Source organism: Akebia trifoliata, chromosome 2, assembly GCF_017979445.1.
Source record: "Akebia trifoliata isolate Shusen 1 chromosome 2, ASM1797944v1, whole genome shotgun sequence".
NCBI lineage: Eukaryota > Viridiplantae > Streptophyta > Magnoliopsida > Ranunculales > Lardizabalaceae > Akebia > Akebia trifoliata.
In genome coordinates, this window is record NC_141376.1 from 11,364,194 (window position 1) to 11,382,109 (window position 17,916).

The 17,916-nt window shown below is 36.4% G+C and overlaps 2 protein-coding genes across 3 annotated transcripts; both read right to left on the minus strand.

The window, feature by feature from the left end:
- Window positions 1–905: 905 nt before the first annotated feature.
- LOC147409535 (uncharacterized) lies at window positions 906–4,567 on the minus strand. 2 transcript variants are annotated; one of them, XM_086429993.1, is made up of 4 exons: window positions 3,959–4,567; window positions 1,652–1,744; window positions 1,515–1,582; window positions 906–1,430 (listed from the first exon to the last, which is right to left on the minus strand). In XM_086429993.1, exons 1-4 carry the CDS (start codon window positions 4,385–4,387, stop codon window positions 1,271–1,273), a joined length of 750 nt encoding a protein of 249 aa, XP_086286119.1. In that variant the 5' UTR covers window positions 4,388–4,567; the 3' UTR covers window positions 906–1,270. The 2 variants fall into 2 exon arrangements, with proteins under 2 accessions (XP_086286119.1, XP_086286125.1); XM_086429999.1 differs by lacking the exon at window positions 1,652–1,744.
- Window positions 4,568–13,647: 9,080 nt separating this feature from the next.
- Window positions 13,648–17,013, minus strand: LOC147409536 (Pentatricopeptide repeat (PPR) superfamily protein). Its single transcript, XM_086430008.1, has one exon. The coding sequence runs from the start codon at window positions 16,909–16,911 to the stop codon at window positions 14,554–14,556; it is 2,358 nt and encodes a 785-aa protein (XP_086286134.1). The 5' UTR covers window positions 16,912–17,013; the 3' UTR covers window positions 13,648–14,553.
- Between the last annotated feature and the right edge of the window lie 903 nt (window positions 17,014–17,916).

Sequence of the window (17,916 nt, forward strand, 5' to 3'; positions counted from 1 at the left end):
ATAAAATTAGGCATAATTTTTATCAGATGTGCACTTTTGACATGAGCTTTACAATGTTGGATGTGTCGAACTCGGATGTACACTCTTGACACAGTGATCTTTGCCATTACAGTCTCTAACCTCAGAAAGAAAGTCCCAAATTAAAAGAAATAACTTACTACTGTGAGTAGAAACTCTAAGATTCTTACATATTTTCAAAACCTACTCAAATCAAATCAAATATATATATATATGGCAAACTTTTTGGCAAAACATTTTTCAAAACATGAGTTAGAGGTTTTGGAATGGGCTGATTTTTGGTGAGGATGATCTCTACGGTGAGGAGATCATCATCACCAAAAATCAGCCCATTCCAAAACTTCTAACGCCATCAAAAACAGTTTACAAAAAATGGACAGTCCACAATTTTTCAGCTTGTAAACATGGGTTAGAAGTTTTGGAATGGGCTGATTTTTGAAAAATGTTTTGCCAAAAAGTTGGCCATTGAACGCCCCATATATATATATATATATATATATATATATATATGTGTGTGTGTGTGTGGGGGGGGGGGGGGACATTGAAGGGCTAATTCTAGATCATGATGAGAGTTTTGAAAATCGCTAAGAACACGACAGGTCTGATTCTTGTCGAAATCGTCTGATTCAATGGAATCGGAATCACATGAATCGTTAGAATTGTTTCAAATGAGAAGATGACGGCGGTTCAAGATTATAGTTTTAAAAGTAAAGAGAGGTGCCCTAAAAACAATTTTAATTTTTAGGTGTCCCAAAAAATTGGAGTGTCCTTAGAGAGAATTTTGGTGTGTCAATAAAATTTCCCATCTACATAACACATGATATTGCAAATAAGGTATCATTATATTTAACTTAATATGAAGCTATGAAATTGGAATTTTTAGAGAATTTTAAGAAGAAATGCATGTAAATAGTCTTGAAATAAAGGGAATAGATGTTAAGTTTTTATACAACACAACAGGTTACCCTTAAAGAATACAATATATTATTATATCATTCTTTCATCAAACCTTGAAACCATTTATTTTTCATCTGCTCTCCCTAATTCCATAAGAGAACATATAAAAGTCCTTGGAAAACAATGCTGGCTTTGCATTCTTATGCTGAGGGTGGGGACTTGCTTAAAGATTTCATCATGCATTTACAGGCATCTTGATTTAGAAACACAATCTCTTGTCCAACCCCCCATCTGCACCGATAGCTAGCTGCCAAATTACCAATATGTTCTCAAATCCTGATTTCTTATAAATTGGTCAATCTGTCTTGCTTTCATGATCCTTGAATGTTGGGAGAGGAGGAAGAGAATCAATGAGGAAGGCTTTCAAGTGCTTGTAAAATTCTTTGGGCTTCTCCAAATTAACCGCGTGCCCTGCGTTCTTGATTACTACTAGTTCAGCATTCTCACCCACATAGCTATAGACAACATTTCATTCAGTGTTAAAAATCAATTATATTTAAAAAAACATATATAAGTCCTCCATTGTTAACTAGGCTAACCTTTTTAATCTATGCCCCAGTTCCAATGGGAATATTTGATCTTCCTCTCCCCAGATTAATAGTGTAGGCTGCATCGAAATAAATCACATTGTTTATAAGATCATGAAAAAGGAGTAAGTTTTTTTATCAGAAAAAACCTGAGTGATACTGGGAAGATTGGAAAGTTTTCGATCTTTGAGTATCATTTGGATCAGCTCTCTCTTCTCTTCAACATATTGTGTACACATCACCTGAACACATAACCAAAATTTGAAAAGCCAATCTAAAACTAAAGCAACTACAGTGGGAGAGACCTATAATGTAAATGAGAGATTTGTAGGTAACATGGAAGAGGACTGAACTACAATGCAAATATATAAGACACATGAAAACGTGTAGGACATAACTAGTTTGAATGGATTTTCATGTAGAGATCTAAACATGGCCGCTAAACCGCACAGCTTTACGTCATGTTTCCCAACCCAGACCTCCTGAACCTGTAACCAGATTACTTTTTTTTTTAAAAATAGCTTAACAATCCGTTTGAGATATGATCTTAAGCATTTTTCGTTTTATTTTCTTCTGGTGTGAGCAGCTTGGAGATTTTAGAGGCCTTTTCTTTGAGAATGTCCTCTTTAGATGGGACTTGGTTTGTAAAGAGAATTCTAGCCTCGTTTAATAAATTTTTATTTGTCCAAAAAAGGAAAATTTTTGAGCCTCCTGATCATGCCAAAGGAAATTCCTGGCTGTCTTATCAAAGATTTACAACCACTATCGTTGGCATCAAGAATAAGGATATCTAATAAACCATGATACCAACTGGTGAAGGATATTTCCATCAACCTAACACCTCAAGAACCCACCACCATCCCAATCAAAATGTCTGTTCTAGAGGTACTAGTGCAGTGTTGGCCAAACAAATTCGGATGCCTAAGTCAGATTTGTAGTTACTTATTTGACCAAAGTTTGCATAGAAAATCGATGTAACTCTTACCTCTGCTTATATGGGATACCTTCCTTTTTTCGGAACTTTCCTAGTCTTTGCCATTATTGGCGTAGTCCTGTCTCTTTCCTTGATTTTTGGTGATCATGATCATTTTTCCAAGAATCTTAATGCACCCTTGGAGGGTCATCCCAAATTTTTTACTACAAATAAGATATTTAAATGTAAAGACTAAAATTCTCTTATCATTTATTATGTAAAAGACCAACATATCATTTTATTTTACTAAAAAGAATAAATGGGTTGGGTATTATTGAAAAGTGAATGTGGTGGACAAACATTTATTATGTAAAACTGACGGACCACGATTCTTCAACTTATAACTATAGGGGTTAAAAGTTTCAAAATTGACTGGCTTTTTGTGCGAAGATCATTCTAACAAGAAATCAGCCCATTCTAAAACTTTTAACCCATATAGGACAAAACACTTTGACAACCGAACACTACCCACATAAATATAGGGTAGCATTCGGCAAACAATCTTAGGGGACAACTTTGGGAGATAAAATATGTCCTATATGGCTTAAAAGTATCGGATTTGGCAGATTTTATGTGAGGATAATCTCTATGGTGAGGAGATCATTCTCACAAAAAAATCAGCCCAATCTGAAACTTCTAACCTCATAAAATGGGATTTACAAATTAACAATAAAAATCGATAGTCCACAATACTTCAACTTTGTAAACCACTTTTGATGGGGTTAAAAGTTTCAGATTGGGCTGATTTTTTATGAGGATGATCTTCTCACCATAGAGATCATCCTCACAAAAATCAGCTTAATTCGAAACTTTTAAGTCATATAGGATAAATTTTGTCCACCAATGTTTTCCCCCTAAGATTGTCTGCCGAACACTCCCCATATATATATAAGATGTGATTGAGGACATCTAAAACTGACAATTATTTTTATACAATAATTAATAAGTTAAGGAGGATGACTTTTAACGAACTTAACAAGTTGGCACCTTCAATCAAAACCCCAGCTAGGATTTGTTATTTCTAAGAAAGGTCCATTGCTCTAATGAAATGATTAGAGGGACAACCAATCAAAATATTATTTCATAAGTGCTACCTACTAACAATACTTATTTGTCTAATGTTGTAAGTGTTTTGAGGTCACCCTCAAGCTTTAATTTCTTGAGTTTGAATTGCTCCCTTAGGATTTATCCCTATTTTGAATTTGAATTAAAATTTAAAATTAAAATTAAAATTTTACAATATCCTTAAATCCTTAATAAACCTTGGTTGGAAACAATTTAGAATAGGACTTGTTTGACAGATATTGCCTTAATAAATAAACCATCAAAGTCCAAAATTATCAGATGATCCTAACCGTCCAAAACGATACAACTATTTTAACAACAATTTAATTAATTAATTAGACAGTCATAATCACCCAATCTTTAAGCAAAAAAAAAACAGAAGCAAATTAACACCTACGGCGCACGTTAGAACACTCACATTGATGAAATCGCGTAGAAAATAAGAAGGCAGAATCTTGGCTGGCTTTGCGAACGACATCCGCATTAGCAACCTCAGCTTCTCTGGCGTTTGTGGCAACAAAATACTTGCGGCCTCATCCAAATCCGAGACTTTAAACAAACCATCCTTCATATCCTTCTCTTCTAAACACACCCCGGCGCAACATAGCACCACCCGTTCAACAACCTCTGGAAAATGGGCCGCTAAACTGTACCCAACGAATCCACCATAACTCAATCCAATCAAACTCATCTTCCTCACCCCATGTACCTCCATAAGCTTCATGAGACATTGAGCCTGGAATGACTCAGATCTTTCGCTCCGAGTCGTGAACGATTCACCGAAGAAGATTAGATCAGGACGTAGATGTTGAATCGGTAGATTAAAGGGCGGAGAATGTCGTTCCATTGCCACATTGCGTTGGCTCCGAAGCCATGGATGAGAAGGAGATTGGTTTGTTTTCTTTTTGGATTTTAGGGATCCAACAATGCATGATTGTTCCGTTTTCGAGGTTTGTTGAGGTTGATTTTAGGCCTGCGTAAGTGAAGGCGTAACGGTAGAACAAGTCTCGAGATGCGGTGAAGCTGAAACACTTCGCCATTAGAGATCGAAAACCCAAACCAGAGTTCAAGAATTTCTAGGATTTTTTCAAAAAAATAAAAATATATTGATTGAATCGTAAAAGGGTCACATTTCTTATCGGGGAAAGAAGCATTTGTGGGCTGTATGGAAGGAGAGACAGAGAGAGGTTTGTCGTATTCTGTTTCTTTTATTAGAGACAATTTGTTTGGTTCTACAAGTACGGATCCGAGGAGACAGACGTGTCACGTGTGCACTTCTTTAAAGTAAAAAAAAAAAAAAGGCTTAGTGTTATAGGCAGCCAAATTATTATGAAGGGCACCCGCACGTCATGGCCAATTTTTTTTTTTTTTTGCCTTATATCGGTTAAGAGTATCTGAAATCCGAATGAGTTGATTTTTTGTGAGGATGATCAATATGGTGAGGATATCATTCTCACTAGAAAAATTCAGCCCATTTCAAAATTTCTAACCTTATCAAAAGTGATTATAAAAAATGGACGTTTTACGATTCTCGTATAAGCAAAATAATTTGGCTATGGTGTAAGGTGCCTTCGACACTACCCTTTAAAAGCCACTTAAATAAAGGGTTGTGTTATTTGCAAACACCTAAATTGCTCATTGTACTTATTCAAAGACAATTTTAAAAAATAAATTAAAATTACTTTATTTTGATCCTTATCTATTATCTAATAGTTGAATGAAATTAGAGATTAGTCAATAATATCACATTTAATATGATTTTGTGGTTGATTAGGATTTAATTTTCTATTTTAATTTCAGAGCTTCTATTGCCTCGTCAATTTTTACCGAAGGTATGTTTGATTTCATGGAAAGTGACTTTCCATGAAATTTGAAATTCATGAAAAAATTGTGTGGAAAATAGGTAGGGTTGGAAAATCAAATTCTATTGTTTGATTTTACTTGAATAAAATCATGAAAAAATTATATGAGGAAAAAGAATGAGAGAAGGGGGAGGAGAAAGAAGATGAGAGGAGGGGGAGAGGAAGAAGGGGAAAGTGGGAGGATGTGGTGGTGGTGGTGGCGGTGGCGGCGATGGCGATGGTAGCGGTGAAGGTAAGTAAGGAAGAAGATGATGAGGAAATGAAGGGAGGACGTGGTGATGGTAGTGGTGGTGGTGGCGGAGGTAAAAGATGGAGGGAGAGAGAGAGAAGGTGACCGTAAATTGTGATGATTACGATGGCGATGGCAACGACGACGGTGTGGTTAGTGTGATGATGGTAGTGGTAGGGAAGAAGAAGATATGAATGTGAAAAAATTAAAAATGGAAAATATGGGTGGGAAAGTGAAATCCATGTTTTGTAGACTTTTTGATTGAGGTGAAAAATGAATTTCCATTTTCATGTGTAATCAAACACTTGAAAAATGTCATTTTCCATGAAATTGATTTTCCACACTATTTTCCATGTGCAATCAAACATACCCTACGAGCACTCCAAAATGTCTATTAATTCTTTGGTGATTTCATATGAATTGGGATGTTTTTAGCAAAAGTTAATGTGGCAACATAATTTCTTTCTCAATTTAAGGTTTGTAAAATATTTATTTACCTTTATGAATATACTCTACACACCTACTATATGACCTGTTGAACAAGAGCTTCCATTTTTACCTATACTTACCTTAAACCCATCATATGAAAAATCTTACAACTTATTGACCAAATCCACTTCTTTTTCTTCACTCTCTTCGTATTCATCTCCCCTTTGAGTTTTGTGAAAAGTGAATCAATGAAGATTAGTTTTTTAGGGTTTTTTTTTAAGTTATCTTTTTTTTTTTTTTTTTAGCATTTTAATTATCACCAAAGAGAAAAAATCAATATTGGAATCTCAAAAGTGACAATATTGAATCGAAGAACTCGAAGATTTTTTTAATGATTTTGTTTAGTAGGTTTAGAGTTTTAAACCAAACAAATGATATCGAAGGTACCTACCAAACATTACAAAACATATTCGATAGGTGTGGTGGGATAAAATCCACTGCAATCTAGATCATTCACGTAGCACAAATCATCACGAATCCCGACACAAACATATGGCATTATCAAGATTAAGAAATGATTATTTTCCTATGAATAATTATCATTATTTGGGTAAGGATGGATCTATAAAAATTATGATTCCTTTTTAGGTTTAAGGTTATTTATTTCAAGGGGAGAAGGTCATATGTAAAAGGGATACTCATGTAACTAGGACTGGCAATGGATCAGTTCAGTATCCAACTGCCATAGATCTGAAATCTTTATAATATGATCCATATCCAATTCGATCCGATTGAAGTTTCATCCAATCCAAAATCAATCTAATATGATCCATAGATTTGGGAGAAATCTAGGGTTTGATTTCTGATAGATTGAGCTTCATTAACATCGTTTTTCGTAGAGACCCTCAACATTTTCTCATCTCCTTAGTTCTTTAATTCCTAGAGAGAAATTGAGTGTGAGAGAGAGAGGTGGGGAGACGACTGACCCTCAATATATATGTACTATTAGACAAAAGGATAGAGAAAAAAAAAGGGAGGGAGAGACTGAGGAAGAAAGGGGAAAGATGATTGAGAGGGGAACAACTATGAAAGAGAGGGAGACTGAATAAGAAAGAGGGAGGGAGGGAGAGATGACATACCTGGAGTAGAGTCTGGATAAGGTTTTGGGTTTTGGGAAAAACGATGGATTTTGACTAAAGTTCTGGAGAATTTTATTATTATTATTGTAGACACCCAAATTTGATCGGGCTCTCGACGCAAAATGCCCCGAAAATCGTAAAAATTGGAATGGGCTCCGAGGCCCAAACCTACAAAAATCCAATGAATTTTGTCATTCATTTTTCAATAAATGGCCCAAGGCTCCTTACGTGGCCCACGGCAAAAAACTTACCCACTTTTTTATATCCCTCAACCCATTCTTATTCTACCCAATACCCAAGCCCATCCAATTCAACTCATTCAACCTAAACCCATTCTTATTCTACCCATTATCCAAGCCTATTCAACTCAACCTAAATCCATTCCTATTCAACCAACAACCTAAGCCCAACCAAACACTCTACCCAAGCCCAAATCATTCAACCCAAACCCAACTCAACCCAATCCAACATCACAACCAATCACCACAATCATCAAGATATGACACATGTCATCACCCCATCTCACCTCCCTAATCCAACCACCAACTCCCATCACCTTAACTATCCCATCACTTTTCTCTAAATATCATCTACCCACACTTACAACCTACACTCTCCCTAACCTATCCTATCCATTCTTTCAAATCAAACACTTATAACCTACACCTCCCCCCTAATCTACCCCTATCATTCCCTACAAAACCCATCTCTACAACCTAAACCTACACATATCCTCTCAAATCAAACACTCATCCTTTCCTATCAACTCATCTCAACCCTTCATTTTCACCCACTTTGACATATGTCATCATCTCTCTCACCCTCCCAAAATATCATCAACCACCCTCTTAAATCCTCCATTCTCTTAAACCAAATACCATTTAATCACAACCACCATCTTAAACTCCCCTTACCAAACACTCCACCCAAATGGGTTGGGTATGATCCAAACCATTTGGGTCAAAACTCACCCATTTAACCTTCTTACACAAATACCCTTCAAACCCCATTAATTTACACATACCCCTCTCTTAAACCCCACACCATTTTACCACTTCTCATCATTTCACCCAACTTTACCCCTAAAATAACTCCCCAATTTCTATAAAAACCCCTCCATTCTTCCCTTACAACAACTAATGAAAATTTGATTAAAAAAATTCTCTAAAAGATAACTCCCTTCTCACTACTCTCAACCCTCAACTCACCTTACCATACTCAACCCTTCACTCTCAATTCTCTAGAACTTCCAACTCAACCAAAATCTCTACACTCTCAACTAAGCCAAGATCAAGACAAAGACTCATCCTTTGAAGATCAACTCAAGAGCAAGGTAGGAAATGGACTAAAAGAGGAGAAAAACTCTCCCTCTCCCCTTTCTCTCCCCCTCAGCTCCCCTCTCCTACTCTCCCCTTCTCTACATATTTGTACACACCACGATGATTTAAATCACCAAGGGGCCCCTTCTTCATAAGGGTGCCCTCAATGATTTGAACCAATATTGAAAGCCCCTCACACTTGAGGGCACACATCGAAGTTTTTTTTCATTTTCATTTTCTTTTTTATTTCAAAAGATCGAATCCGAGGTTACCACATTACGTGGATGGAGTAGGGTGCCTAACACCTTCCCTACTTCATAAATGGACCCCCTTACCTTGAATTAAAGGTTGGACCACGTGCATTATCCTACGAGAGTCATCACATCAAAAATGATATAATTTTCAAAAAATGAGACATCGGGTGACCATTCACACCCTTTTACCAATTTGAATGGTGGCGACTCCAAAATACCCCAAAGTGGAGGGATGTTTCAAAAATACGAAAATCACGTGTCCACAATTATTATTATTATTATTAAAGAGGAGATGAAGGAGTTTTGTACTAAGAAAATGCTCAGATCAAATTTTAATCGGATTGGTTTGGGGTTGATCAGAGCCCAATTTAAAAATTTATTGGATCTCTATTTTTCCATCCAAATCAATTCAAAATCTCAATCCAAACCCTATTTTTTCGAATCGACTACCAGATAAAATCAAATCATTGTTAGCCCTACATATATCAGGTATATACAGGGGCAAAGCCATGATCTTCTTGTAGTGGGGGCAAACTATATGGTATAGTTGAAGAGCTTAAAGATGAATGATTTTGGGAATCTCAATTAAGAATCAAGGCTTCCCTTAACATAACTCTTCATTGGGTAGAGGGCTCCAATCTGATCTTGCTAAGGAATAGATCATAATTTATCGATTGGGTCCTTGATCGCCTATGATTACAACTCTATGTTTTACTTATCTATATTAAGTATTAGGATGAGAAAGTTTATTGAATAGGCAAATGATTTGGAAGAGCTAAGGACTACATCTTAGATTTTCCACTGTGTCCCTAAACCTTTTAATTATGATCAACTTGTGGGAAGGTGGGGCAATGTGCAGGATAGAGAAGGTCAAACAATTTTTATAATTGCGATGATAGAGGACCTAAAAGAACAAGTCCATGCCCTTGTTAGCAATTCGGAATATGGCAAAAATTCAATTCGTGTAAAATTTGAGTTCTATTCGATTTTGGATTGCAAAAATTCAATCTAAAATTTAGTAAAATTTTTTATAAATGGAAAATATGCGTCATTCATGTATTATCTATCTCATTTAAAAAATTTGAAAATAAAAAATTCCTTAATATGATAGTGATGTTAACAGTGATGGTGATGATGAAATTAGTGATGTTAATGGTCATGGTGAAGGTGATGATATAGTGGTGATGGTAATAATGATGGTTCTGATAATGGGGGCAGTGAGTTTATTGATTCATTGATTTATAAAATAAAATCAAAGTCAAAAGATAAATCATCAATTTAAAAAATTAAGATATAATTGCAAATAAATATAAAGGGCCATGTTATAGGATAGGAGATAGGTGATTGAAAACTCGTTTATTAAAATGTAGGGTAAAACTTAGGGTGTTGAACATTTCCCTAGTAGAAAATATAGAAAAGTGTAAAATTGCATAAAATCCTCCAATAGTATTTTGTGGTCATAGTAATTGGTCACGGAAGCTGCTGTCAACAAAATCGCACTCCCAAATAAAATGGGAGGCCACCTAGGAAAATGACGTGTCACCAAACAAGAGAAGGTTGGACAAACAAAAGGAGGCCACGTCATAGGATAGGAGATGGGTGATTGAAAACTCACTGACAACTACACATATGGAGGACGTGGTCGATAAGAGAAGCTTATGGGTAGAATGATGATTACGAATAAGAAAGTCTTCACTTGGTCAATACTCGACTGACATGTTATAGACACGGAGGAGCCATAGATCTGTCTCCTTGAGATACAGAAAAGAAGAGACGTGAAGATGGCGTTCAAGATCACGCTTGTAGTGTCAGTAGGTGAGTACGAGGACACTTGGCAGCCATGGATTGGAAGTTGGGGGCTATGAAAGGAAAGAATGTTTTAGTGTAAAGGGAACTTTTGGCCATAGAAAAGGGAATAAGGATGATTTTGACATAGTAAGACCTTATCCAATATCAGCAGCAGGTTTTTAAACTATTAATAAGTGATTTTTTTTTTTTTATCTCACAGCCCAACGCCTGTATAAGAGAAATTTCTCTCTTCTGACTGCACATCCTCTGTCCACAAAATCTAATTTAAGATTTCAAATCTTAAAAAACAAAGATGTGGCCCAATGATTTTTTTTAAGATTTGAAATCTAAAAGATTAAATATGTGAGCAACGTACAAAAGAGAAAAATTCTCTCTATTACATGTCAAATGTTTGTTAGGATGTGAGCAAACACGTCAGGGTGTGTCAAAATTACGTCATATTATCAGCACTCATTATCATATTGGCAAATCTAAACGCCACAAGTCTTTTCGATTTCATGAAAAAATTCATGGTAAAAAAATCAAAGTTCTTCGAACTTGACCGAAGATGTTTTAAATGAATGGTTATTGAGCCACTAGTACTCAAATTTAAAATTAAAATTCAATGATGAAAAATACCTTTAAAAAAAATCATCGGAATTCGTTCTCTACAACACTATGATATTGGATCATGTTTTTGAATGTCACACGGTGTTCTAATAAGGAAATTTTATTTTTCCACCATGTCAAATCGATGTTGGGCTATGAACAAATTTGCTCAATGTATTGTGAGCAAAAAATCACTCACTATTAAATGGCTACAATCATCACAAGTACAAGCAAAAGAGTTGTGCTACGATGAGGTATGTGTAACAATGAAGGTGTTCGATAATCAGGTGCAGGATGACATTGGCGGAGTCTTCATGCCAAACCTCTCGACTTCAAGAAGTTATCTTGCTTCGGCACCCAAGCTGGTTTTGATGATTAGAAAATCGATCTATACCATGGTGGTAATCCCTTGCTTACACGATAAGCAACCTTAACATAAGGTACCCTCTTAGCCACCACTTTCACATACCCTAAACATATTATCTGTGTCAAATAATTTATCTTGCCAAGCCAAATTATGCCATGGGATTAATCCCTATTGCAAACCAGGGGTTTCTCACCACCCAAATTGTTAGCTGAGTCAATCAAGTAAAAATAGGCATAAGGACCCATCCAAATCCAACTCATTAAGCCGAGTTTCTTAATTGTCAACTTAATCGAGTCAGCAAATAAACCGTGTCGAGATAATTAATTGCTTGGGGACTTTATTCATGATCATAATAGGGATCCCATTTGATCCAATTTGTTAGTTAAGTCGACCGTACAAAAGGTCAGGATTGGGGCTAATTCCATGCCCAACTTGACCTATTCAAGGACTTCAATGCATGGCTTAGGCACTCAATCAAGTTTGGAGATTCCGTTAAGTTAAATGGTTCAATTTATTATGATGTTTTTTTTAATCTATGTAAAGGGCGGAGGGGGACGAGTGCTTAGTATTGCCGCTGCTAAGCCGCCCCTCCAATGTGGATAGACTCAGGAGCTTCAGACAATTGATTGGCTACCAGCATTCTCCGTCTGTCAGTCTGAATGGGCTGTGACGTGGACTGGTCATGCCTGAGCATGGGCTGCTGAAAATCCGAAGATGAATGCTGCTGTAACGTCACTCCAGGCTGCTGCTGCTGAGACGTGGAGGACGTGTGCCGCTGTAGAGACGGTGGCTGAGATGTGGTGGACATGGACTGCTGCAACGTCTGACCACACTGTTGGCGCAATTGAAACTCATGAATGACGATACATAAAAGGGTTATGCTTCTTTTTTCTTAAATCTATTTAAAGGGGAGAGGGTTATATGTTAAAAGGATGCTTACGTAATAGGGATATGGAATATAGTGTAATGGTTCCCATGGATGTAGGTATCTTTTATGAATCATGTAAAATCTCGACTTTTTTCTTCTTCTCCCCCTTTTTCTTTTATTTTTATGAATTTCTATGAAATCTTGAGGAGTGCGAGCTAAGGTGTTCTAATAAAGCTATGGAACCTTATGGTGGAGTGAAATTTTGCATCCATAGTACATAACTACCAAAAATAATTCTCAAGTAAAATTTTGTTTTCAGCACGCCCACACTAAATCTCTTTGTATAGGATCAGTAGGTACCCACCGAACCTTGCAAAAATGACTTGGTACTAACATATTGAACAAAAAAATTCACACACAAACTTTCTCATATGAACGACTTCGAGTTGATTGAATTTTGAGGTTTTAGGATAAAAAAGTGGATGAATTCTTAGAATCCTCTTTGAAATCTTTCTAGAAGAAGAAGAATGAGAGAGAGCAAGATGTGGATGGTGGAAAAGATTGTGGGTTTGAGAGAGAAGTTTTTTGCTTGGTACGGGTGGGTGCATAGAGAATACAATAAAAAATATTAGATTGTATGCAAAGAGAAAATCCATTTTTAGGTAGGGTCAAAAGAGTAAGTGGGTACAGTGAGCATTTTAGGAGTGTGCAAATAGAGTGAACCTTTAAAAAAAGGGTGAAAATTTTAGATTGAACCTTGGATGAAAAAAAAGAGCTACTCATACTGAAAAAAGCAGACTTTTTTTTGTTCGGTAGGAAACTACCAAAATTTTTATTGTGAATTGATAGGATCCTACTTAATCTAGTAGAAAGGACTCGGTGGGAACCTATCGATTGGGACACAGAAGGAACCTATCAAATCCTTTTAGGTAAAATCCTATCGAATCTCTATTGGAGAATTCAATACTAACCTACTAAATGAAGGTTCATTTGATTTTTTTCTCGGATTTTCTAATAACTCCTAGACTAGGAGTTGAGGTTTTCATGGTAATTTCTAGCCTACTGTGCAAATTCTAAGGGTATTTTTTTTTATATGGGTAAGCTGGACTTGAACCCACGACCTCAAAGTTATTTTGCAATAAGTCAAAGCAACTGATCTATGGGTCTAAACCAAAATTTTTATAATGACCCTTAAAATGAAATTGGTGGGTATAAATAGCCCAGCCCATTAATGAAAATCCTAATAAAATTCTAAAAAAAATAAAGATAATTTTTTATATAAATAATAATAGAATAAATGTAGTGGAGTAGAGACTTCTTACTATATAAATTTCATTAAATTATTGTCTATTTTTAGCTGTCTTTTGGGGGTAACTCACTAACAGGCTCCACATGGCAAAGGTGAAAAAATCAGGATATTAGTCTCATGACATGGATCACAAGGTATACAAGTTCCAATTCAAATAAGCTAGAAGATGCAAACTTACTAAGTTTGTTAAAAATGAATGTTGATATCATGACCTAAATTTAAAATCCACCTTCACCAACTAATTACTAACCACTAAACCACTTGTTAAGAAAAAATGAATAAGATGTATGGTCAAGATTACTTCATCAGGTGAGCTTCATAATAAAAAATTTCTCCGACTATGATCCACTTGTGAAAGGTACTAGATATTTATATTGTTTTTCCATCTTCGTATCTATGCCATGTCGATTGGCCTCGGGAACAAATCTTTCTCATTTAGTACACCAATGGGTTACCTGCAAAACACTCAAACACCTAAACCAGAATTAATCTATTACCACTTAATGCAAATGTCGGTCCATTTCTTGAATTAGGTTGTGTTTGCTTCACATTACGTTGTTTTCTGAAACTATTTTCGACCTTTCCCGGTGTCCATTACTACTGTAGGTCTTATTCAGATCGGTCTCATACAAACTACCAAAGCGTGAAAGTTGGGATCTTTCAAAAAATGGATTCCTGCTCACGCTAACCAGTCAACTTTTGTGTATCAATTCGAGATTTTTCTTTTTCTTGGGAGGTATCGTGAAGGAATTGGAATGTAATTTTCGAAAATCTATAAATTTCTTGAGATGTGAGTGAGATTTATTCCCGATCAATGATAGATGAAACTTCTGCATTGAGTTATATTACACTCCAACCGGCTCTCTTCCTCACTCCCCTCTTCTTCATCATACCTCTCACCCTCTCTGCCTCCTCCCACATCCCTACTGAACTATACATATTAGATAAAATAATATAATACCCATCGTTTTCAGGGTCAGATTCAATAGCTTGCTTTGCTACACGTTCTCCCATATCAATATCATTGTGAAGTTTACAAGCACCAAGTAAAGCTCCCCACACACCCCCATCAGGAGCTATGGGCATCGACACAACCATAGCTTCAGCTTCCAATAGATTCCCTGAACGACCAAGAAGATCCACTATACAAGCATAATGCTTCAAATTTGGCACCACGGAATATTCTTTCATCCTACTAAAAATATGCTTTCCTTCTTCAACAAGGCCCGCATGAGTACATGCTGATAGAACAGCAAGGAAGCTCAGTTCATTTGGTTCTACGCCCGATTCTTCCATTTGTTGGAATATCTCCAATGCAGATTTGGCATCTCCATGAATTCCATATCCAGAGATCATCACATTCCACAAAATAACATCTCTCTCGGTTACCGAATCAAAAATTTCTTGTGAAATCTTAAGTTGGCCGCATTTCACATACATATCCACTAGAGCGGTTACAAGTGATAGATCATACCCTAAACCCATTTCATTAATGTAGGTGTGCACTCTTTTTCCATGTTTTAGCACTGATAAGTGAGAACAAGCCGAAAGAACAGTTATCAATGTCACTGAATTGGGTTTCACGTCAGCAAAAATCATCCGATCGAAAAGAGATAAAGCCTCGTTAGAATGCCCACTATGAGTGTAAGCAGAGATTAATGTGTTCCATGTGACAATGTCTCTATGAGACTTGAAAAATATTCTCCGTGCAACAGTTAGTTTTTTGCATCTGCCATACATGTTCAATAGCGAATTTGTAATCGAAATATTCTCATCGAACCCTACTTTAATCACGTAACAATGGACAGACCTGCCTAAATGCAGTGCTTTCAATTGAGAACATGAAGAAATTATCAAAACTATAGTGTTTGAATCAGATTCCACACCTATATGTTGCATTTCTCTGAACAATTCTATACACTTAGCTTCCATCCCTATCTTACCATAACCCGAAATCATACAATTCCAAGACTCTCTGTCCCATTTGCACGGTTTGTAAAAGAGCTTCTCGGCGAGATCCAAATGCCCAAACTTGCAATACATTGATAACAAAGAAACATTGACAATATGATCAAATTCAAAATTTCTCCTAATGATCAACCCATGAAAGGCCTTACCCTCAAAGACCCTACCAGCATTCCCAAAACCTGAAAGCATGCAACCGATAACAATTCCATCAGGATCAACTTCTGAAACCTCCTGCATTTCCCAGAAAATTAATAAGCATTCGGCAATGCATCCACTTCTCGCATAAACACCAATGACCGATGTGTACGAAATTAGATCTTTATCGGGCAATTCACGAAAAGCGAGACGAACTTCTTCGGTGGTCCCACACTTGGAATACATCGACAACAGCGTCGACATAAGAAACCGGGAAAACCCGTTTCCTGTTTTCATTGCATAACCATGTAAACATCGACCTTCAAACAAAGCCCCTAAATTTCCACAAGCTTGCAACCCACCTTCGATCGTTCTAAAATTGGGTTTTACTCCATTTTCACCACTTTTGTGCATCTTGCAAAAACAATCCAAACCCTTCTCACTTTCATCATTTTGCACATACCCAATTACAAGAGAGGTCCAAGCAATCACATCTTGAACTGTCATTTCATCAAACATTCTATGGGCATCTTTCATTTGACCACATTTCGAGTACATGTAAACAAAAGAAGACCCAACTGCAGAATTACCCGCCAAGAGACCGAGTTTTAAAGCAACGGCATGGATATTTTGGCCATTTTTAAGAGAGGAAAGTTCGGCGAAGGTGGCGACAACCATGGGGACGGTAAAAGGGTTCGGAAGAGTATCCGAGACGCGCATTTGGAGATAAATTTCCAAGGCTTGTAGGTACTCTCCAGTAGAGAAGTAAGATTTGATGATAGAGTTCCAAAGAAAGGTGTCTTTGGGATTAATTGCATCAAATACTTGGGTGGATAAATTGGGTTTGTTTAAGGAGGAGTAGAGGGAGATGAGCTTTGATGCTATGAAGATGTTGTTGGAATGACCAGTTGTGATGATGAAAGAGTGAGATTGTAGGAGAGATTTGATGTCTGAGATTGGGTTTGAGAGGAAATGATGGAGGAGACAGTTAAGGTAGTTATTTTGATGATCAGATGTTGATGATGAAAGGAAACAGAGTGGTTTAGAGAAGGAAATACGCTTGTAGAGGCTGTTGTTGGGTTTTAGAATAAACATGGAAGTTTGATTTCTTAACGGCTACTAACGGTTATAAATTTAGCTGAGGAAGTTTGTTTGGTAACAACGTTTATGCTACCCCACCAAAAGATTAACCCCACAGAAGTTGTGCACTGTACTAACGATTAGTTCTAGGATTCTTCACATAAATCTGTCATACATTTTTGGGCCTGGCCCATAAATTTGGGTGATTTAGACATGTGCCCCCTACATTTCTGAATATTAGAGATACCCCCTATGTTTTGAAATTGATGACATGCATGCTTTGACCTTAGTCTTCTAAATAGATTAAGGGGAAAAGACTTAAATGCCCTTATCTTCAACACTGAACATTATTGTTATATGGATAAATGAGGATCCCAAGTTAAGAGAGGAACTTTTTTTTGTAGAAATGTTTTAGAATCACTAATAGGTTATGGATTGAAGTACTATAACAGATATAAAATCACTTTAGTTAACAGAGGACATGACACACTACTTCAGATAGAATGAAATTGAAAAGCAAGATTTGTTCAACTGACCCCAAGTTTTTAGGATAAGGCATTGGTGATGCTGACAACTAGGATTTATTTGTGGGGGAGACAATTCAAGGGTTCCTTTTTAGATATTGAAGAAAATGACATTTAGGTAATTTTATTCATAATCTACAGGAGAAGACCAAAATCAAGGAGGCAGCGTCATTTGATTTAACAACTTAGATATGTCCCTTGACCTCAGTCTTAATGAAAAATGACCCCATTACCCTCATTTTCTACCTTAAAACAAAAAATCTTACGATTTCTCTTCCCAAAGCCAGCCATCTTCCACCTCTTGGGTAAAAAAATTCAACCTTAAGAGTTAATCTACTTCAATCTTCGAACCTGAAAAAATAACATAAGATTTTTGAAGTAGAAGATGATGAGATTTTTTCAAAAATCTTCTTTTATTTTTTTACACGGGATTATAGCAATGTTCAATATGATGGATTGAAAGATCAAATCGATTAAAATTAATTCTTGTAAAAGG